The 24,467-nt window shown below is 42.1% G+C and overlaps 1 protein-coding gene across 12 annotated transcripts in view; it reads right to left on the bottom strand.

The window, feature by feature from the left end:
• The window catches only part of NHSL1 (NHS like 1), a 246,724-nt gene that overhangs the window by 49,183 nt on the left and 173,074 nt on the right, over nt 1-24,467 (bottom strand). For 10 of the 12 annotated variants that reach the window (XM_086707991.1, XM_086707990.1, XM_086707987.1 and 7 more), the window contains exon 2: nt 18,033-18,185. In XM_086707991.1, the coding sequence (XP_086564117.1) occupies nt 18,033-18,185 (153 nt within the window). Of the gene's footprint in view, nt 1-18,032; nt 18,186-20,892; nt 21,754-24,467 lie in introns of those variants that run through there. The other 2 variants (XM_086707992.1, XM_086707994.1) reach the window with 2 other exon arrangements.

The following is a 24,467-nucleotide window of genomic DNA, read 5'->3' on the forward strand; positions in this document are numbered from 1 at the left end:
CCTGCTTGGGATTCTCTCTCTCCCCCGCTCTCGCTGCCCCTCCACAACTCATGCTTTCTCTCTCTCTTCACAAATGAATGAATGAATGAATGAATGAATGGATGGATAAACAAACAAACAAACAAACAAACAAGGAAAAAAGTGAGAAGTCTGCTGACTTGTTAGGCTGTGTGAAAAAGAAGGGAAGAGGGGAGCCTGAGTGGCTCAGTCGGGTAAGTGTTTGACTTCGGCTCAGGTCATGATTTCATGGTCTGTGAGTTCAAGCCCCTCATTGGGCTCTGTGCTGACAGCCTGGAGCCTGCTTTTGGACTTTCTGTCTCCCTCTCTCTCTGCCCTTCCCCCACTAGTGCTCTCTCTCTCTCTCTCTCTCTCTGAAAAATAAATAAACATTAAAAAAAAAAAAAAAGAAGTGAAGGAATGATGAAGGAAGTATTTGAAATAAGCACTGCTATAGTAAAAGCCAGAAAGAACAGATAAGAATATTGTCATTCCTCAAGTCATATGGGTCGTGTTGGTGCGTCCAGGTATGAACTGCCAGGAAAGTTCTGGAACATTCAAGTCAAAAGCACAATTCTGGTACTCCACAACAGCAGAGCATTCTAGACATGCCATATTTTATTTTATTTTTTATAAGCTTTTATTTAAATTCTAGTTAGTTAAGATATAGTGTAATATTGGTTTATGGAGTAGAATTTAGTGATTCATCACTTACATATAACACCCAGTGATCATCAAAACATAGGCATACCATATTTTAAAATCTAAATGTGGTTTCTTTTAACATATTAAATCTTTCATAATCCTCCTACTATAATCCAAGGTCATTGAAATTGGGAGGATTCTACTTCCAAAATTAATTATAAAAATAATAGTCATGAGGTGCTGCTTCAGTGAGGATGTCCTATGATGAACCATAGTCTAAAAAAGTCCTTTTTTCAGATCACTGATTTTTAAAGCCATTACTAATGACACTAAATAAATGCATTATTTTCTAAACTGGAAGCCCTTGGCCATCATTATTTGATCCGTGTTTAAAGTATTTCTGTGGGGGGGGGCGCCTGGGTGGCGCAGTCAGTTAAGCGTCCGACTTCAGCCAGGTCACGATCTCGCGGTCCGGGAGTTCGAGCCTCGCGTCGGGCTCTGGGCTGATGGCTCTGAGCCTGGAGCCTGTTTCCGATTCTGTCTCCCTCTCTCTCTGCCCCTCCCCCGTTCATGCTCTGTCTCTCTCTGTCCCAAAAATAAATAAACGTTGAAAAAAAAAAATTTAAAGTATTTCTGTGGGAATTGAAAGAGAACAAATACTATATGTGTCTTATGGATTGTGAAACCCAGGTATAAAGTTTCTGGAAGATCCAGGTTTACAAACTTCTTTCCCAATTATTTATCCATCAGATTATAAACAAAAGGGGAAAAGGCCAGTTCTATGATCTATCTTTGTCCATTAGTGGAGAACTAAGGACACATAAGACTATAAACATGCATGCTTAAATGAAAATCAATTCCAGTCCAACAGCTGTATTGGGTATTATACAGCTAATCTAATTTGAGCTTTCAAGCAAGCACACAGGAAAAATCTGTCGCATTCAAATGCTGCACTTCGTAACCATTAGGGAATTTATTTTCTTAAGAAAATTAAACCAAAACGCATTTTAAAATAGAAGTGATTCACCTTCTAGTTCATTAATTTATTGGGTTTGGCAACACTGGAAAAGAAAAAAAAATCTTACTCATACTGTGGTTCACATTCTGCCTTGCCAATCAGGCCCAGTGGATGTTTCAAAAAATACATCCGGATTTTCTGCAAATTCTTTGAAACAGCTGAACTTCAATTTATTTAAATTGTTTTTAAGAATAAAAAATTAGAATGATTAAGAGATTATAGACGTTCAGACGTTTTTAGGTTCCTTGGTTATTTATAGCCTACCAAGTGAGCTGAAAAGCTGTGTAAAATCTTAAAGACATTATGAATTTATTATAGATCTTGGATATGGGTATTTTCCTAGATAATTTGGTTGCAATTTTAAAGGATAGATTTCAAAGAAATATGCCCTTTGGTTCAGTATTAGACTAATGATTGGTTCTTTTCTTCCCTCCCCTCTTTAAAGTAAGAATTTTTATATAGTTTTACAGTAATATTTATAATGGCATAAAAGCATACTGTTTATATATGGAGTAGTAAACCCAAATTTATCTTCCAACAAATGCATAGGTGAGTCCATAAGATCACTTCTTTGCCAGAGTCATCATTTCAATAATACTTAGCATCCAATGCACCATAAAACACAAAAAGATAAAGAGGAAATGCATGGCTTTAATGATTAAGCCCAAGCCTCTCTAAAAGTTCTGAAAACAAACGTCTCCTCTCTTAATGGTGCATGTAAGGCGAAATGTCCCAGGTGCTAGCATATCATTTGCTTAACTGGGTAAGAAAGAAAGAAGGCCAATCAGGAAATATGCCAAGTATCACCCGAGTGTCAAGGAAAAGGGAGCTCCCTTGAAAGGAATGAGTTTCAATTTGCATAAGTCACCTTCTGCTAACAGCCAGAGTGATGAAAAGCAGCCGTCCAGAGCTCAAACCCTGCATGTGAACAGTTATGTGTTCAAATCCTAGCTTGTAATGAGCTAGTGCAGCAGAAGGGATACTTCCAACTTTCAAGGGGCCTCGCTGACGGAGAAACAAGTTCACATGGCAACTTACAGAGCCAAGGTTTTCCAAGGTAAGGTGCCTCAGAACCACCTGGAGGGCTTGTTGAACCCACTGCTGGCCCCACTTCCAGAGTGTCGGACTCACTAGGTCTGGGGTGGGGCCAGAGAACTTGCATTTCTAGTACATTCCCAAGTGATGCTGATACTGCTGGTCTGAGAGCCACAGTAGGAGAAAAGACAGAAACAGAATTTGGATCATTTGAGACTTCTTACATATTCCAAGTGAGAAATGCCAAAAGGCCCGAGGGGAAAAGAGGGTTGATCTGTTTCTTTTATTATGTCACAAGTGATTCACACTCACTCACAGAATAACTTCAGAAGATGAAGAAGACTTTAGCTTATGGTAGGGGTCAATGAGGAGGGGAGGAATGCTAAACGTGGCATCTGCTTTTAGTTCCTCAAGAACACTGGTTTGTTTCAGAAAAAGCTTTGACTTTGCTACTGCAAGTACCTTGCACATCGAGCCTCCCTTAAAATGCTTGAAGAGTTCCTGCTTTAAACATCCCTCTCCAGCTCCAACACAGGAGGGAGCTTCAGGCGGCCACCACCTCTCACCTGAGTTCTGTGCTAATCCCCACCCAGTCTCCTGCTTCCACCCTGGCACCCATGTGGTGAACCTTTAACACAGAACCCGACTGAGCCACTTAAAAACGATGAATCAGATTATTTCACTCCTGAGTTCAAACCTCTCCAGTGGCTTCCCAGGCCCTGAAAGTAAAAGCCAATCTCCTCCCAATGGTTTCTAAGCCCTGCATGATCTGATTCTGTGTGGGTGGCTAGCAGGGGCTCGGTGAGTTCATTAAATGAATGAACAAACAGCACTTGAAAGGGTACTGTGATTGCACAATAGAGGTCCCGCCCCATTCCTCTCCCAGGTGTATTTTATCATTGAACACGCTTTCCACTGTAATAAACCCAAGGCATATGACCTGCCTCATCTATACTGGCCATGTCACCAATGTTTATTAAGCACAACTGGGGAGCAAGGGCTGGGGCCAGTATCGATACAGAACTTAATGGGGGAGGGGCCCCGATCATATGTTCAAAAAGTAAAAGGATGAGGGAAAAGCAGGTAGGAAGAGAATGAGGTAGGGAAGATGACGTCCAGGGCTCAATCGGTGTTTTCTATCCAAGGAAATTTATTAGTTTCAGTAGAATTTCAGGGAAACGGATCAAATCCAGTATTCAAAACCTAACTGTATCATGGACAACGCCCAAGAGATTTCTGGTGAGATATAACCAGAGAAAGCTCCCAGAAGTTTTGGGTAGGAGTAGGGTAGAAGACGGGATATGGTAATAGAATGAATGCCTTTGTTCTTTTTTTTTTTTTTAATTTTTAAATATTTATTTATTTTTGAGAGAGACACAGAGCACAAGCAGGGGAAGGGCAGAGAGAGAGGGAAACACAGAACCGAAGCAGGTTCCAGGCTCTGAGCTGTCAGCACAGAGCTGGATGTGGGGCTTGAACTCAGAAACATGAGATCATGACCTGAGTTGAAGTCAGATACTTAGCTGACTGAGCCATCCAGGTGCCCCTGGAATGGACGCCTTTGAAATGGATAGGTTTCTTTGCCAAGGGAGGAAAAAATAAAAATAAAAAATGACAGGCAAACTGCAGAATTCATACCCTTAAAAATTATTTTAGCACAATTCCACATGACTTCCTATGTCAGTCTACACAGTGGACTTGGGGAAATAAAGTGATCAGGATAGGGAAAGATAGAGCACCGCAGAGAGAAAATGCACAATTGTGTCATCAGCCCAAGAGTCAAACAGGAAATGAGTTTGCTGACTAACGTATTAACGTGTATTGGAAAGAACCACTCCCTTCCTGATCCTGGGACCAATATCTCCCTCACTGACTTTAAACAACCACAGGCAATTTCACTTCATGTAGATAGGTTTTAAAAAGGTCATTTTGACGAGGATCCTCCCTCTATGGTTACTTTCTCTTAGGAATAGAAACCTCCAAAAAAAAAAAAAAAAAAAAAGGAATTAAGTATTAAGACTGAAGCAGCTGGAAAAAACTGTTAGCTTTATTTTTCACTGCAAACCACGGACAGATTTATCCTTAAAGGTTATTGGCCGTTATAGAAAACTGATTGCTAACATTTCTTCTCACATCCCCAAATTAATTCAAGGAGCATCAAAGAACTCAATCTGATTGGAATGAAAGCGAACGCTTTCTGGTGCCCATGATTAATGTGAGCATGTGAAGAGTTTGCCAGCCCCAGCTGAGTGGCACCACAGCTCAGCCAAACTGGAGGGGATCTCGTTTCACTTTAGAATGAGAAAGCCCTATCACTGGCCGTAGCGGAGCATCACCAAGGTTACTCAATATCAAATAGCCTGCAAAGATTCTAAACCAACAGCGGAGACTTCAGTTGTACACAGAGTGATAACGAGCCTTATCCACCGCACCTTCAATGTAGCATTTTTATGCTGTACTGAGTGAAATATAGAGGCCACTCAAGTTACTCACTTTATCAGGAATTAAAATAGAATTGCTGAAACAGCAGACTGGCTATGGACACAAAAACAACACAAAAAGCCTTTTGTTTAAACAATCCATAGTGCTTTGTTAAGACTGGATCATTTAAATGACTGTCTTTGCTTTTCTATCTTTTGTGTGTTGCTTACCATTAAAAAAAAAAAAAAAAAAAAAAAAAGGCCACGTCTCTTAACCTACTGAAAAAGCAAGGATTGTTCATTTTCCCCTGGCTCTTGCATCAGACTTCCCGCTCACAGGTTAACTACCCTTTCAGGGTTACCACACTCAGAATAGTTGGTATTATAAAAAAAATTCCCTGAGCCATCAAATCCAGCAAGAGAAGTTAAACCACCCCTTTGGTATATCATTTCCATTCTGTTGATTCCTTATTTTTGTCTTTGCGCTTCTCTTTCCTCAGTAGATAATCTAGCCCACTGTTTGATCAAGTCAGACAACCTTCCCTAAGGACAAAAATTCCAAAAGACGTTTAATGAAATTAACGAAAATTAACGAAATTTAATGAAATTAACCAAACATTAAAAAAAAAAAGCTTTTAATAACAATCACATGAACTTTTCTCTTTGAAAGATCAACCTAATTAAATTCACAAGCGCTGAACAAGAGCACCAAATGAAGTCATTCTTCTCACCAAAGCACTTGCAATATTGTAGCAACAGAGCGGGGGCCACATTTCTGTCAAGTCTCCAACACCACCTAATGAATGACTTCACCATTTCTTTTGCTCCGTCTCAAAACTTGCCCCAATTGTCTGTCTAGGAGACACAGGTGGAAACCTGACCCCCCCCCGCCCCATGCCCCTGAGTTCACCGCCTACTACTGCCGCCTCCTCAGGGAACATCCTCCCCATTCTCTGTTTGTATCCGCCATCTTTCCCCCTCCTCATGGGCTCCTGTTGTCTACGACCATGTTTCAATTGGCTCTGATTTTTAAAACCATAATATTACCTCTATCTGGCCATTACCTCAAAATACAGTTCCCTTTCTGTTTTGCTGACATCATTTATCCTACTTCATTTCTCAAAAGCTTACTTGTATTGTTTTTCTGCTTATAAAAATAATTTTTCTCTCATGAAGTCTGGCTTCTTCCATCCAAAGCTTTCTTTGGAACTGCTCTTTGGAAGGTCACCAGTGGCAGCCTAAGGACCAATTTAGTAGCCTTTCTTCAGACTCTCTCCCTATCTGTGAGTCTCATGAGGACTGCCCATCCTGACCTGACTTTCCTCTTCCCCAACTACTCTTTTACCAACTTCTCTTTCCCAGCCCCCTAAAATAGAGGCTTCTGGGCTCAACCCTACACTCTCCCAATTCTCTATCTCCTCACTCCTGCATTTCCACCCCTTGTCTTGTGGCTTCGGCTCTCACCTCCTGAGTTCTAGGTGACCTTTCCAGGACTTTCACAAACACAACAGTGCTTACAGTCCAACAAGATACCAAACACAGAAAAAGAGAAGCTTTTATTTTTATTTTTTTTTAAATGTTTTTTTTTTTATTTTTGGGACAGAGAGAGACGGAGCATGAATGGGGGAGGGGCAGAGAGAGAGGGAGACACAGAAACGGAAACAGGCTCCAGGCTCTGAGCCATCAGCCCAGAGCCCGACGCAGGGCTCGAACTCACGGACCGCGAGATCGTGACCTGGCTGAGGTCGGACGCTTAACCGACTGCGCCACCCAGGCACCCCAAAGAGAAGCTTTTAAATAACATTACCATTTGTCTTTGAAAAGTCAACCTAATTAAGTAAAGCACCAGACTGTGTGCTGGGGTCACACAAAAGACAAGGAAAGGTCCTGCTCCCAACGGTGTTGCTGTCAGGCAGGGAGATAAACGAGTAAATACAATTACACAGCGCAGAACAAGCAGCTTAATGGAGAACTATAAGGTTTTGTGGGAATGTGTGGAAAAGTGTAGAAGGCTTGCCCAAGTCTGCCCTGGGGAGTCCAGGTACCTACTGTGGGGACTCTTACAGGGGAACAGGAGTTGGCCAGGTGTAAGAGGTTATGATACAAAAGGGAGAAGGACCAGGCTGGGACACGCAGCGGAGAAAGGAAGGACAAGACGAGTTCGCATTCCGACACAAGGACTTTATCCGTATAGGTGAAGGCACAGGTGAGAACCTGGGCGGAGGGGTAGAGAAGCATGGGGGAGAAATGGTGAGCTGGCAGGTGACGCTGGACTGAGACCGGGGGCAGATCAAGACAGTTCTCAGATGCTAAGGAGCCGAGGTTTCATCCTGTCTGTGAGAGGAGCTCTTAGGGAATTTTTAACAAAGAAGAGAAACGATCAGATTTATGTTTCAAAGACAACCTCCAGGGGCAGGGGCGAGGCTTAGTGATACCCCCCTCATCCACCTTGTCACTCATGAATATATCCTCTCTCTCTGGCTAGCTTTAAGCTTCCAGTGAAAGCAGCAATATCATTCATTCAGCTTTGACTCGGCTGCAATGTTCGGCCTTGTGCTTCACCTGCAGGATGCACTTGGAACATTTTTGTGTCAACACAAACACAGATTTTTGATAACCCGGTCTGTCACATCTTACGCTCAGCAGTAAGTTCTATCTTTGTTATTTTTTTTAAGCTTATATCTTTTGAGGGGGTGGGGGAGGGGGAGAGAGAAGAGGAGAGAGAGAACCTCAAGCAGGCTCTGCCCTGTCAGGGCAGAGCCCAACTCAGTGCTCGAACTCACGAACCCACGAGACCATGACCTGAGCCGAAATCTAGAGTCGGATGCTTAACCGACTGAGCCACCCAGGCGCTCCTGTCTTTGTGTCAGTAAACTTCACATGCATCACCCTTAAGCAGTTAAGTACTGGGAGGCCAATCAGAACTCTTGAGCTCCGAAGGGAACTTAGACATCAGCCGTTGTTTCCCAGAGGAGGAAGCCAAGGACAAAAACGAGACACGGTTTTCTAAAACCCCACGGGATACTGGCCGCACTCGCATCAGAAGTCTGGCCTCTCATCTCTTGTTCTTGACTGGTTAATGACAACGGAACAAAATGGCAATGCTGCTCTGTTTTAGGAAAGATGAAACAATATATGCCCTACCCGTGTTCAGTGGCTTTTTCAGAATATATCACTCTCCCCACCTGAAATCTAGACCTATTTGTGTGTAAACTAGAAAAGAAGTTAAAATTCTGTATGAACGAGTGTAAGTAATTGAACACTTCTTACTTACCAAATATTAAAAATAACCTTCCTTTAACCAGTGATTCCTCCCCTTCTCCTTCTACCTATCAATACCTAAGGATTCTTCAGGAAGTATACAAGTAATGACCAAAGAGTAGGCTCAGTGCTGAATCATTGGTCCCCTTATCTTTCCCTTATCCCTTCTACACCCTGTGCCTGTTTTTTTTTGTTTTTAAGTCCATCGAGGTACTGATGACATATTAGAGTTCTAAAAATACACACCAAACGCCATTAGGATGAAATGGACAGTTACAGACACTTGTCACACCCGATGTCCCATGATGGAGCTTCCTCCCTGTACTTCTCTTAAACTTACTTGAGCTTCAGTGAAATCAGGACTGAGTGAAGAGAGTTCCAGAGCAACAGAGAAGCCCCACCTTCAGGCACAAGCTAACACGCAATCCCTAAGTGAATCAGCTAACGAAACCGAACTTGTCATGGGCCTTTGGATTCCGACTGAGCCCTGGCCCTATGACCTTTCTTTCCTTTTTAAAATTTTTTGATGTTTACTTTTGAGACAGACAGAGAGAGAGAGAGAGGGACACACACAGAGCATGAGTGGAGGAGGGGCAGAGAGAGGGAGACACAGAATCCGAAGCAGGCTCCAGGCTCTGAGCTGTCAGCACCAGAGCCCGATGTGGGGCTCGAGCTCAGGAAACCACGCGATCATGACCTGAGCTGAAGTCGGACGCTTACCAACTAAGCCACCCAGCTGCCTGTCCCTGTGACCTTTCTGAACGGTGAGGACAAGCATCCAAGCGGTATGTCTTCTCGGAGCCCTCAGGATCGGAGATCTGAACAGGCCGGCATGGGCTGAGCAAGAAACCCGATTTCAAATCCTGACCTAGTCATCTGTCAACTGCAAAGTAGCTATAAGATAATCCCATCTCTTCTCTGGGCCTTGGTTTACTTACCTACAAAATGAAGAGGGGGTTATTAATCAGAGGATGTGGGAGGGCCCTTCCAGCTCTAGCAGTCCCGACATCTTTCAGAGGTGGATGGAGGGTGGGAGAAAAAGGCACCTTGCTTATGTGAATGAAATGAACCTCGGGGTCAAGTGCCTGTGGCTGTCCCTGTCATCTGACCGTGTTTCTTGTTTTGTTCCTCTTTCCCTCCTCCCCACAGCGCATCTCTGGAGCATAATGGATAGAAGGGAAGGCAGCAGCTAAATCACGACAGGACATCATTTGGGAAAGAGGGCTGAGATTTATAAAATCTCCTTTGTATTCCACTGCACTTAAATGAAAATCCACCCTGCCCTCCACAAACAGTGCTTCCAGCTTAAGGGGTGGGAGCTTTGAGGTACTTTACAAAAGTAAGTTCATTTTATTCCCACAAACACAGACACTGTGGTCTTTCTTTTACAGATGAGAAAACAAGTTCAAAATGTTGAAGAAATAAACTCAAAATTAAACTCAAATCATAGATGCCGAGTACATAACAGGCAGGATTTGAACCTAGACATGTCCCGTGCTATTTTCTTTCTTTCTTTTTTTTTTTTTTTTTCCCAATATCCCCATGCTCTTTTCATTACACCTGGATTTTTCCTGTTGGAAAGGAAGAAGAACAGGAGGTTTCTAGAGGTTAGGCCACATTCTACTTTTTGACCAGGGTAATGGTTACATTGATATTTAACTTCACAGTTATTTGTTACATGGCAGATGTTTTATGTACTTGCGTGACATGTCATAACTTTTAAAAAGTGACCAAAAAGAAAAAGAATTCAAGGTTTAGCCCAGGTGAGCAAAGCAAGATGTTCACCTTGAGTGTGTCCAAGATGGTGAATGGACACACCATTCCAGAAGACAGAGCTCTCAGTCAACATCCACAAGCCTCCATCTACAAACAGGCCTGTGCAAGGGGCCACAGGACCCCCAAGAGGAGCATCTATAGCCAAAGCCACAGGGCATCTGGGATCCCCAAGTGACCCACGTGCCAAGGCGCCTCATCAAACCCAAGAGAATCTCACAACCTCTCCCAGAACAGACTCATCTAAGCCAAAAGCGAACTAGGAGGCTCCTTGCCAATGGAAGGTAGATGCAGTGTCCCTTAGATAACGTCTGTGTGTCAGGAACGACCAGCGGAACCTGGCTGGAACTACCTGAAAACTTGTTCATGATTTTAAGAAAGGTGTAGGGGCGCCTGGGTGGCGCAGTCGGTTAAGCGTCCGACTTCAGCCAGGTCACGATCTCGCGGTCCGTGAGTTCGAGCCCCGCGTCGGGCTCTGGGCTGATGGCTCAGAGCCTGGAGCCTGTTTCTGATTCTGTGTCTCCCTCTCTCTCTGCTCCTCCCCCGTTCATGCTCTGTCTCTCTCTGTCCCAAAAATAAATAAACGTTGAAAAAAAAAAAAATTTTTAAAATAAAAAAAAAAAGAAAGGTGCACCGTTCTCCAGTGTTGAACAGGTTGGTGTGTGTACTATTGTTTTTAACCACTTGGTACAAACAGTCATTTCTTCACACTGCAAATCTTCAGTTCCTGTAATAAATATAACCAACCGCTGACTGAATTCACACAGGTCAGATCCCTGCACTCACACTTCTAATTCTAGAACCACAGAGCGGGCTGACCTGCTAAAATGCATTTCTTCAGGGAGGATATAGCTGTGACTAGAGAACATTTTTGATACAACAACAGATGCTCTGTGAACTAATTCTGGCAGGGGTGGACACAGACACAGTAACTAAACTGCCTGTTAAACATACTGTGAGAAATTATGTTTCTCTGTCTCTCTCTCAGGTTGGGCTTTCAGGGGAGGGAGGCTTGAAAATAAGGTGTCTTTATCTCAGCCCTTAATATGCTCATAATTGTCGAATGGGGTCTACACTTACAAAAAAATAAAATCTGAAGCTTTCATCAAGGCCCCATCCCTCAACTCCACTTTTCCTATTTAGTGTGGCCCTTTTAATGATGCTAAAGATCATCCAGATAAAACTTTAGTTAAGTATATGTGACTCATCATCACATCCAACTCTGATAAAGTTTATGAACTGTTTAAACAACTATGGAGATTAAAAGGTAGAATTCTTCTGGAAATTCAGTGAAAAGCTAAGTGAATTCTTTACAGATAAGGGGACCCATCTTTAGAAATTAACTCTTCATTGTCAGCCAGATGTCCTGTTAACCAAATATCAGAATACCATTGATAAATCTAGGTACATGGGGGCACCTGGGTGGCTCAGTCGGTTAAACGTCCGACTCTGACTCAGGTCATGATCTCACGGTTCGTGGGTCCGAGCTCCGCGTCAGACTCTGTGCTGACAGCTCAGAGCCTGGAGCCTGCTTCGGATTCTGCGTCTCCTTTTCTCTCTCTCTCTCTCTGTCTCTCTGCCCCTCCCCCACTCATGCTCTGTCTCTCTCTGTCTCTCAAAAATAATAAATAAATGTTACAAAAAATTATAAATCTAGGTACATGTATGTGGTCATTAGCAGTAAATCATTACCTAAATCTCTAGCAACAAATCAACAAAAGCAAATCATTTGCTCTAAAAGTATGGCCACCAAATTCTATCAAATTCTCCAGAGACTAGCCAACAACAAATACAAAAGATCTCTGCTCTGTTTGGACCAGAACAGAGTGAACTTGTACATGGAAGACACCTGCTCCAGCCATTCGAGATGCCATTTTACAAACTGCCCGCCTCCTCTTTGATGGCAGGATGAGAGGGGGGCAGACGTGGGGGAAGGGGTCTCCCAAAGCTTTTCTTTTCCAGCTGACTGAGCTCTCTACCTGCCCAATGTACTTCATATACCTCTCCATTACACCACTGTCTATTTACTTCAGTCTTGACACAAGACAGCAAGCTCAGCTCTTTAAGGTTAGAGACCCATGTACTTTCATTAGTTCATCTAAAAACTCCTGGCATAGTACAGAATTGATGCTCAAATACTTACTCCATTGAGTTTATCATCTGCCTTTATGTGCTAACTCAAACTTAGCTTTTTCATGAAAACATTTTCCAGTAAAACTTTCAGTACCTACCTGTATTTCTGCATTAGTTTAATAAGCCAATGTTTATAACACTTAGTTATGAATTTATTAGTACTCACTGTATCATTTCCCTCCATATTTTATGATGCTTGAGAGCTGAGCTCCTTGTAAAAACCGACAGAAGAACTGATACAATGGGCATTTAATGACTATGAAAAAGTGCCAACCTGTTTAGCATTAAAGAACAGTATTCCTTCCTTGAAATTATGGATATTGGATATTCCCATGAAATTATGGATAAGGTCACAGTAAGAAGAGAAGGAACAAAATAGATTACTCATTGTGAATAATTAGCTACCTTTCTATATATTTTTTAAAGGTTATTTATTTTTGAAAGAGAGGGACAGAGAGAGAGAGAGAGAGAGAGAGAGAGAGAGAGAGAGAGAGAGAAAGAATCCCAAGCAGGATCCGTGCTGTCAGCACAGAGCCCGACTTGGGGCTTGAACTCACGAACCGTGAGATGGTGACCTGAGCCAAAATCAAGGGTCCAACACTCAACCATCTGAGCCACCCAGGTGCCCCAATTACCTTCCTATATTTTTAAGCAAAGAACACTGAGGTCAAATTAACTTAGACTGATAGCTTTTGTATAACATCATACCTTGGTAGTGCCATATGTTTAGGGACTGAACTTTTTTCTGTTTAATCTTCACTCGTAATGAGGCAATAAATGCTCTGTACTCATGTTTATCTTGAGTTGCTAGCATGATGCATGCGAGGTGTGGTTCATGAAGTTCTGTACGTGTGATTAAAAGTAAATAAATAAAGAGGAAAACAACTCAGCCGCTCTTTCCCATTTCAATCACTATTCTTAAATTTACCATTTACCTAAAATCTCTTAGGGAGTATTTAAATCCAGACTTTAAAAGCTGAGCTCCAAGAATTTTCCAAAGTTGTTAATTTTATTAAATAGCAAATCCCTTTGATGAGGCATTTTAGGGCATTAAAGCAATTACTAAGGCATTTGCCTTTTCAAGATAAAATTCAAGTGTAGGCAAAACCAGTGTTGATGATATTTCATATGGGGCTACTGAATAATCGAAAAGAGAATAAAATCAGAAAAATCTATATACAGGTGTTCAATCTTCTATGGGAAGAAAAGAGACACTGTGATCTGATACTTGAAAACACATGAAAGAGGTAGCGAAGTTCAATTTCCTGGAGAGTGATCAAAAACAAAAACAAAACAAAAACAAAAAAAAAAAGCCAGGCCTGATATTCAAACTCACACATACCTTCCTGAGAGCTTCTCCACAAGCCAGATAGTGAGTGCAGTGCTCTGTTGTTCATAGCTCTTGAGAGAAATGTTAACAATGGCATGGCCTCAGGGGTTTGTCCCGGGAACTGTGCCATTTAATATTCTTATTAATTATTTGGGGGAAGAAGGTGAGCTATAAGGAGAGAAGCTCTTGCTCAAAAGGTACTGAAGATAAATCACTAGGTAGTGAAGGGATGTAGCAGAAATTTTGGTTGGATTTAGGTACATCATGAACGCAACCAAGGTCAAGTACAATTCCAAGGCTGTATGAAAGAGCCCAACTAATGCAGTTCTTTTCACTTTAAGCTTACAGTCGCTAAATATATGACCAGCTATGGCACAAAAACAGACACATAGACCAATGGAATAGAATAGAAACCCCAGAACTAGACCCACAAACGTATGGCCAACTAATCTTTGACAAAGCAGGAAAGAACATCCAATGGAAAAAAGACAGTCTCTTTAACAAATGGTGCTGGGAGAACTGGACAGCAACATGCAGAAGGTTGAAACTAGACCACTTTCTCACACCATTCACAAAAATAAACTCAAAATGGATAAAGGACCTGAATGTGAGACAGGAAACCATCAAAACCTTAGAGAAGAAAGCAGGAAAAGACCTCTCTGACCTCAGCCGTAGCAATCTCTTACTCGACACATCCCCAAAGGCAAGGGAATTAAAAGCAAAAGTGAATTACTGGGACCTTATGAAGATAAAAAGCTTCTGCACAGCAAAGCAAACAACCAACAAAACTAAAAGGCAACCAACGGAATGGGAAAAGATATTTGCAAATGACATATCGAACAAAGGGCTAGTATCCAAAATCTATAAAGAGCTCACCAAACTCCACACCCGAAAAGCAAATAACCCAGTGAAGAAATGGGCAGAAAACATGAATAGACACTTCTCTAAAGAAGACATCCGGATGGCCAACAGGCACATGAAAAGATGTTCAGCGTCGCTCCTTATCAGGGAAATACAAATCAAAACCACACTCAGGTATCACCTCACGCCAGTCAGAGTGGCCAAAATGAACAAATCAGGAGACTATAGATGCTGGAGAGGATGTGGAGAAACAGGAACCCTCTTGCACTGTTGGTGGGAATGCAAATTGGTGCAGCCGCTCTGGAAAGCAGTGTGGAGGTTCCTCAGAAAATTAAAAATAGACCTACCCTATGACCCAGCAATAGCACTGCTAGGAATTTATCCAAGGGACACAGGAGTACTGATGCATAGGGGCACTTGTACCCCAATGTTCATAGCAGCACTCCCAACAATAGCCAAATTATGGAAAGAGCCTAAATGTCCATCAACTGATGAATGGATAAAGAAATTGTGGTTTATATACACAATGGAGTACTACGTGGCAATGAGAAAAAATGAAATATGGCCTTTTGTAGCAACGTGGATGGAACTGGAGAGTGTGATGCTAAGTGAAATAAGCCATACAGAGAAAGACAGATACCATATGGTTTCACTCTTATGTGGATCCTGAGAAACTTAAGAGAAACCCATGGGGGAGGGGAACAAAAAAAAAAAAAGAGGTTAGAGTGGGAGAGAGCCAAAGCATAAGAGCCTGTTGAGAACTGAGAACAAACTAAGGGTTGATGGGGGGTGGGAGGGAGGAGAGGGTGGGTGATGGGTACTGAGGAGGGCACGTTTTGGGATGAGCACTGGGTGTTGTATGGAAACCAATTTGACAATAAATTTCATATATTAAAAAAAATAAAATAAAATAAAAAATAAAAAAAATATATATGACCAGCTAAATGAAAAAGGGGACCCAATAACCTAATTTCTGTACAGTCCAATGCCAAGACTGGAAGATACAAGATACCGTAAGATACATGAGGTAATCTAAGCATTAGAAAAGATTCAAGGAAAAAAAACTAAGGCTATCATCTAAATGTTTGTATAGTTCTGTTCAGAATACCAAGTCTATTTTGAGTCTATAGATAGCTATTCCTTCTTTCTCTAAGCAGAAATTATCTGCTTTCTGGGGTGCCTGGGTGGCTCAGTCGGTTAAACATCCAACTTTGGCTCAGGTCATGATCCCGCGGTTCATGAGTTTGAGCCTTGCACGAGGCTCTGCGCTGGTGATGTGGAGCCCGCTTGAGATTCTCTCTCTCTCTCTCTCTCTCTCTCTCTCTCTCTCTCTCTGCTCCTTCCCCACTTGCGTGCACGTGCACTGTCTCTCTCTCTCTCTCTCTCTCTCTCTCTCAAAACAAACAAACAAAAAAGAACAAAAGAAACTATCTGCTTTCTCTAATTCCTATACAGCAATTTTTGGCACATCTCTTGAGAATTTTTCACAGTTCTGACCTGTACTATAGAAAGTAAAAATTCCTTGAGAGCCAAGACCCCGCCTCTATAGCCTGCATTTCTGCCAGAACAAAAGATTTCCAACAAGTGGATGTTAAAGCCAATATAATGCAGCAGTTAAGAATATGGGCTCTGCAGCTTAGGACTGTTCAAGTTTACATCCTGGTCTCATCATTAACTAACTTTGAGGGCAGCCGGGTGGCTCAGTCAGTTAATCGTCTGACTTTGGCTCAGGTCATGATCTCGTGGCTCCTGAGTTCGAGCACGGCTTCAGATCCTGTCTCCCTCTCTCTTTGCCCTTCCCTTGCCCCAGCTCTTGCTCTCAAAAATAAATAAATTAAAAAATAAATAAAACCAAACAAAAAACTAACTTTGAGATCTCAGGCAAGTTTCTAATCTGTGTATCTCCACCTCACCACCTGTAAAATTTGCATTAAAATAGTAAAAAGATTATTGTGAGGATTAAATGAGATAATACATGTAACGGGCTTAGAACTGAAGCTGGCATATAGACAAGTGTTTAATAAATATGAGTTGGGGTCCTCATGCTGGGATTCCCTTGAATCAATAACAGATTTCTTCCAGATTTCAGTCTTTCACAATTAGATAAGATACAGGACATCCAGTTAAATTTCAGATAAACAACAAGTACTTTTTCTTTGAATATATTTATTTATTTACTTTAGGAATCTCTACATTCAACGTGGTGCTCAAACTCAGGACCCTGAGATCAGAGTTGCATGGCTCCGATCAAGCCAGCCAGGCACCCCAGCAACAAGTACTTTTTATTTTATTTATTTTTTTTTTATTTTTTTTTTCTCAACGTTTTTTATTTATTTTTGGGACAGAGAGAGACAGAGCATGAACGGGGGAGGGGCAGAGAGAGAGGGAGACACAGAATCGGAAACAGGCTCCAGGCTCTGAGCCATCAGCCCAGAGCCCGACGCGGGGCTCGAACTCACGGACCGCGAGATCGTGACCTGGCTGAAGTCGGACGCTTAACCGACTGTGCCACCCAGGCGCCCCAACAAGTACTTTTTAAATAAAACTACGCCCCAAATATTGCCTGGTAGGAGAAAACTGGTGGTAGAGTAAGAACATTAGTTTTGCTGTTTTAAGAAAAAAGTCTCTGAATCTTAAAGGACACTCCTTCGTTTAAAGAACTTCTTCCCTTCTTCATCACTTTTTTTTTTTTTTTTTTTTTTTGAGAGAGAGAGAGAGAGAGCGAGACAGCATGTGAGCAGGGGAGGGCCAGACAGAGAGGAGGGAGAGAATCCCAAGCCGGCTCCCACACTGTCTGTCAATGTGGAGCCCGATGTGGGACTCGAACTCACAAACATGATCTGAGCTGAAACCGAGAGCTGGACACTTAACCGACTGAGCCACCCAGGGACCCCTCTTCTTTATCACTTTTGAGAAGCCCTCCCTGCCACACATTCAGATTCCTTCACATCCACGGTAAGGTGAAGCGAAAATGAAAATTTTAAACTAGATACAGGAGCACACGCTTCCTGTATTTCTCACCGGCCACTGCGTTGTCTGCCCGTCTGTTGACAGAACCTATGCTTAATAGCAGACCAGCTGGGTGCCGCCCACATTCTGATAAAACAAACCACTGTGAGCGCTTTCAGAGTCTGTATGTAGGTCCCCTTTTCCCCCAACTCGAACGAAGCAGAAACAGACCACTAGAAAGTATTAGCTGTAACAAATTTGCTTTGAATACTTCCGATGGCTCAAGAAAGGTGATGGCAAAGCTTCCCATGTAAGCAGGGTTCATTTGGATTCAACTGGTACCCGTGGCTTGAACACGGGAGAGAGTTTCTAAGCAGGGGTGGAGCCTTTGAGGACAGATCTGCGTGTCTGTAAACTGGCAGGTTCCCACAGAAACCAGGACATCGAGGGCTCGTATTAGGTTGTTAAGTATTCATGATACCTTGAAAGAAACAGCGGACTGTATGTTCTCTATAAATAGGTCTTCTTTTACAAATAGCAATCAAATTTGTGCTTTCATTTCTAGCGGTCGGTGATCCAAGAACCGCAAGCTGGCAGCATGCGATCTTACCCCTCAATACTGATTTGAGGTTGAGCTTGGCCTGGCGGTGCAGGTCCTCCACACAGGGCGGTCTCGTGGCGGGAAGGAACACGTTCTCCTGCTGGTGCCATGGGGCCGTGTAGTGGACTGTCCATCTACTCTCCTCGTCTAGGTTGGAAACAGCTGCAGAAAGAAAGGCAGAATAAATTACAGGGTCAAAATAAGCTGCAGTGGCTGCAAATATTTTACGTCAAGATGGGTTTCTGGTGCCTAACACACCCACGGGGTAAGGGCCGACAAGGGGGAAGGGGAGCAAATTCTGAATAAGAGTTAACCTTAGGCTCCAGGGGTCCTGCACACACAGTGTTTTGCCCCTAAAGGGAAAGCTGAAACTGTCCATCACCCCCCACAACGTTTTGGTAGAATTGCTTCCTCAGTTGATGGCTTTCCAGCATTTTAGGCACTTCCTCTGCTCCAACGTTAGAAAACAATTAAGAAAACTGATAGAGGGGCGCCAGGGTGGCTCAGCGGGTTAAGCGTCCGACCCGATTTCGGCTCGGGTAGTGATCTCACAGTTCATGAGATCGAGGCCCACGTCGGGCTCTGTGCCGATAGTGTGGAGCCTGCTTAGGATTCTCTCAGCCCCTCCTCTGCTTGCGTGTACATGCACACTCGCTCTCTCTCAAAATAAATTTAAAAAAAAAGAAAAGAAAATTGATAGAGACCTCCAATTCCTACTTAACTCCACCATAACGAGTATATATTATCTAATCATACAATGCCATTGCATCACTAAATGTTAGATTGCCAAGACAAATACAAATTTCCTACTAAGAGTTTGAGACCAAATCTGTCCCCTCTAAAGCATTACTTTAAGACATCACTGTAATAAACACAATTTTTAAAAAAAATTAAGCATATTCAGTATGTCAAAATACATTTAAATAGCATATCTAATAGAAGTAGAAATCAATTTGTGTGACAAAATTTTCTCTACATTTCTTGCTTTCGTAGAATACTTTTCTTTCCATAGAATACTTTTATATTAAAAAATTTAATTCCAATGCAATTAACTTTTCCCAAAATAATCCAATTCAGTTGAATCTTCCTAACACAAAAGAGGATGTCAGAGGAGGAAATGATAGGTAATCACGCGAGTACCCTAAATCTCTATAATAATTTTCCTTGATTCCTCCAAGGGCTTGGGATCTCGGTGTCTATTTCATTTTTTCCTGAGAACACAGACTAAGTGTCTTAGTGTTCAAGATAAAATGAACAAGCATGCATGAACTACTGAACTCTTCTATTTGGACACATTTCAAATTAAGTCAAAGTACCTAACAGCACCGTATTAGAGCTACTATAAAGATCATATGAAATAATACATGTGAAGCATGAGTGTAGCAGGAGCAGTGAAGTTACTCTAACGAGGCCCCTGACTTTATAGCTATGGCTGAAGGGGAACCTGGCCTTTCTTAGTGCCCCTAGGCACCTGAGTCACAGGGTAGCTCTCCCCCATAGCCCATCTTTTCTATAGCTGTTAAATGCTGCAAGTCTCGTCTCCAAATAATTCATTTCTCAAATCACCCCACCTTCTCCATAAATTGCTAAATGGGAAAATAAACATGGAGAACTAGACATCAGCTAAAAACAGAAACGTCTGTGTGCTTTCTGCTGTTTTAATGGTTGACAGGAACAGCATGTAAATTAGGCACCTGGTATTTCACGTAACCTCTGGTTGAACAATGTTTTGCATGGTGCTTGTAACTATCAATCTGAATACATAAAATCCACAAAGCCGTGACTTAGTCCTTATGTATGTGCCTGGGAATCTTGAGCAGCGCGCAACTCACCACATGTCCTCCAAAGGGTAGCCGTGGTTTAACTGCAATGTTTTGTGCCGATGGGCATTTATTTGAGACTGAATTACCATGCCTCATGGTTGGAAAATATTGAAAAGCGAAACTTCCCATTTACCAATTACAAATCAAATCCAAGTAATGGTTCTTGTGTCTGTGCAATCATACCATCAGCCCCATTGTGCAGCTACCAACTGGCTCCTATGAAAGGACAGTTGTCTCTTCTCTGGAGCATCTCACTCTTGCCAGGGCAGATTTTAATCTATCCGTCCAAAGATACCCTTCCACCAAGGGAGCTACAGAGAATGAGCCGAGAGTGCTGTTTTTTGTTGCTTTTTCCAGTATCTCTCTTACCAGTTCTCTAACCCATCCACATTTAGCTAGTTTAAATTACTGGTCGAAAAACTACATTAAACTAATCCCACATCTATGTAAAATTAAAACCATGTGTTTGTAAAATTTGTACTCTGCAAAGAATGAAGAAGCACCTGAATTAAGGAAATTTAAAACACCGGTAAGTACACAATGCAACCATGCCACAAAAGCTGTACTCTATACAGTGACTGAACAGTCTAGACGGAGTTTGTCCTCGAGCTCTAAAATACATAACAGACAGTTCCAGGGAGTTTTAGAGGATCATCCCCATCAAAAATACGTGATAGATCACACACGGCCTCCCTGCACAGTAAGCCAAAGAACCAAAAAACCATATATCAAGGTGGACGTAAGGTAAACACAAGGTTTTTTCCCCCTTTTTCAAAGGGCTTCTTTTGAGAAGCACAAAAGAAGCAAATTCACCTAAAATCCCAACCAGAAATAAGTAAGACATGCTAAAATCACACAATTCTGCCCTAGAGTTATAAAATCTGAGGTATTTGAACAACCTGGTGAAGAATAGAGTTTAATTTGTGCTAATTATATTGTTTCACATTTTAATTTCATCACGCAAAAAGATGTAGTACATAAAACACACACACACACACACACACACACACACACACACCACGGGCGGTGGGGGAGAAATTACTTACTTTTTTTCTTAAAAAGTTTAATTAAAGACTTGATTTTTGCATTAATGAAGACCACCATTTCCAGATGCCTGCATAGAGCTTAGAAATTTAAATCACATTAGAAGCTCAACCCATCAAGCAGGTGGCGAGCTGTATCCTTCCGCTCCAGATTCTAACTTTCTTCTTCCAGTCTCAAATCCTTAGACATCTGCCGGGGGGGCTGATGTAATGTTGAGGCTGAGTTTATTGTCACGCAGTTTCAAGCCATTAACAGTCCTTGAACCTGAAAAGCTCCCAGTGAAACCTAATCTTTAAGGCTGAGAGCCGCAGTGACAAAGTGTACAGAAAGAAAGAGAAAGCCAATCACAATTCTTATTTGCATGATAGCCACATCAGTCTTTCTGCCTCGGTGCTCACTTATTCACTTTCTCTCCAACAGATCAGAAGTTTCTCCTCTCTGGAGTCCACAAAAACAGTGCAGATTTTCCTCTACACAAGTCAAGGCGAAGCAAATGTGTGCCCCATTTTCACTAGGCTACTAGGAACATCCAGATCTTTTTTACTGGAGCCCACAAGAGTCTTACAGCAAGTACGTTTTGATTCTTGGACTCTCCAGTTCATTCAGGCATTTGAACTGATTTGGTGGGGGTGTGGGGGGGAAGAGCCAAACTATTGTTTCCCCGACCACGCCCCCAGGCTCTGCCTCCCATACCAAAGGAACCTTTACAAGCAGTAAAACTTTACGACAGAATCTCCTCAGAGCTGTAAATGATGACTTCGTTGCATTTTCATGGAAATTAGTACCTCCTGGCTTCTTACCAAGTTGGTTTTTGTTTGTTTGGTTTTGGTTTTGATTTTTTTTTTCCCAGTGACTGAGAATCAGCATTGTAATTGTACTGTAATGATTTAAATTTGACTCTACACTCCTCCCCCCCCCCCAGAATAGTAATTCCAAACAAACATTATTTACGTTTCTCTTTAACTTGAATAATACGCATTACTGGATTTGGTTCTTCTGTCCATTTGCAATTAACCTCCCAGAACTGGGGAAAGAAATAGAAAGGGAAGAATCAGAAATAATAATACACAAGCCGGCACTAGAAAAATACCTTCTGGGGTAAAGGGACTGGAACAAAAAGGAAAACCCAGGTCGGGAAATACTATGAAAACGGACCAACGGAAAGAACGATCCTTTACCTCTGCCGACTTTCAATTCATGGCAGAACGGTTCTGGAGACATGTTAGACAACCTCTTGTTTCATAGCTTAGGGCCAGACTTATAAATGAATGGAAAAATGTAATAATCCACTAATGCAAAACATTTAGTTTATAACAAAAGCTCTTAGTCAAAGAAGAAAATTTATATAAGGGGCTCCCTCTAGGGAAAGCTTTGGAATGATTCCTCCCCAAATGTTCCCTGCCACCCCCCACACCCTTAATCTTAGATTTTGGACAACAGCAAAAACAAAGCCAACAAAAAAGTAAAACACACATATTATCATCTCACCATACATATTATCACAGATTTCCAATTTGTGTTCTCTCATCCTACACATAGCCTTACTTACAAGTAATTACACGGCCAGATGGCAAACAAGAAGTGACTCAAATGAGAAACGACTCCGAAGTTAAATTATATAGCTGCCTTAAATTAGCGAGCGAAATTCCCCTTAGGAAAACAAATTTATAAGCAAGAGTTATCTGGCTCTGCGTCTCAGCCTCACTGCATTAGAGACAGGTAGTAGCATCAGATGGGCTCAGGACAAGAGCTGTCCTCTTCACAACCCACAAGTTTCCGAGGTTAAATGTCACGCCACGTACTTGCCGTTGACAACAGCATGCACGTATACAGCCATGACTTCCAAACACTCATTAAAAAGGTATACTGGGCACAATACTAAGTGTCACGCATTTGGGGGTACAACCATGAGGTCTTATATTCTTTTAAGCATGGAGCTTACATTATTTGACGATAGACTACAATCACATGACATGTGAGAAGGCAGTAAGTGCAATGGGCAAAAAAAGAAGTTGAACAGGATAAAAACAATTTTAGGGCGGGGGAAATGGCCAGGTTGCAGCAGCAAATAAAAGTCAGGGCAGACCTCACTGACACGGTGAGATTTGAGTAAAAACCTTAAGGAGGAGATGCCAATAAAACAAACATCTACAGTGAAACCCATTGGTGCTCATGTAAGGAGGGACTATGTTTGCTGGGCAGGGGTAAGACCTTACCAAAACACCAGGACTAGTCGGAGAAGTGACTAGAGTCACTCTAAGCAAATGAACTGTCGTAGGAGTCCATGCGGAGTAATTTCCTTTCTCACTCAATATTAAGCCTCCTAGTAAGTGGCCAGGAGTGTGTTAAGACAATGCTGCTATTTGGTATTCGGTTACACGCTCGTCAGTGGTAAGGCCAGGGGTAGAAATCAGGCTTCTGTCCCAGCATCTGGGGTACTTTGTCCTCTGTGCATTATTCCATGCCGTCTCCCCCAAGTCCAGATTTTCAGCTGTTGGCCAAATAAAGTATGCTACTTACCATAGTACGCATTAGCTTGTATTTCGAAAGAGTTTATTAATTATAAAGATTTCCCAGACAGTTGTAGCATCTCTTACTTTCTACCCTGCATAACAGCATGAGAAGAAGGAAGTGGCTTAGAATCTGCATTGCCTCTGGGGCGCCTGGGTGGCGCAGTCGGTTAAGCGTCCGACTTCAGCCAGGTCACGATCTCGCGGTCCGTGAGTTCGAGCCCCGCGTCGGGCTCTGGGCTGATGGCTCAGAGCCTGGAGCCTGTTTCTGATTCTGTGTCTCCCTCTCTCTCTGCCCCTCCCCCGTTCATGCTCTGTCTCTCTCTGTCCCAAAAATAAATAAAAAAAAACGTTGAAAAAGAAAAAAAAAAAAAAAAAAAAAGAAAAAGAATCTGCATTGCCTCAGTGTCACAGTTTATTGAAGAGCCAGGTTTTTATGGAAGGGTCTAGTATTCTTTTTCATTTTTAGTTGCACCATTTATACATTCAACAGAGAATATATAAACCCATGGTACGTCTTCTTCCAACTTTAGCCCTATAATAGCAGCAATTGTTTAAAAAAAAAAAAAGTTCTAATATTCCAGACATGGAAAGTTGACGGCATGTCATAGGGAGGAGTGAAGAGCCCAACAATGGAGCCATCCCATCCAGGATACTAGCCACTTACTTACTAGAGGAGGGACCTCTCCATACCTTGGTTTTCTCATCTGTAAAATGGAGGCAATAATAGTACCGATGTTATAAGGTTACTATGAGGATTTAGGGAGTAATTATTGATATGTCCTTAGAACAGTACCTCGTATATGGTAAGCATGTATATTTGTTAGACAGATGAATGAAATCTTAAGAGATAGCCAAGCAGCTCTAAGCTTAATAAAGGGTCAGTCATGCTTTCATAGAAGAGAATCAACCTCACAGACCTCGCAGTCTTTCTGCTTGTCTCAGAGTTCAACTACCAGCTCCATGAATGATGGCTCTAAACCCACAACTTCCAGTTTCTATGCCCTTACTATCTTCTCTACTGCCTAAAATTCTCTCTATCCGTTTACAAAAAATTCTCAGTGGTC

This window comes from Puma concolor, chromosome B2 (genome assembly GCF_028749965.1).
Source record: "Puma concolor isolate L17-30 chromosome B2, mPumCon1.1.hap2, whole genome shotgun sequence".
Classification (NCBI taxonomy): domain Eukaryota; kingdom Metazoa; phylum Chordata; class Mammalia; order Carnivora; family Felidae; genus Puma; species Puma concolor.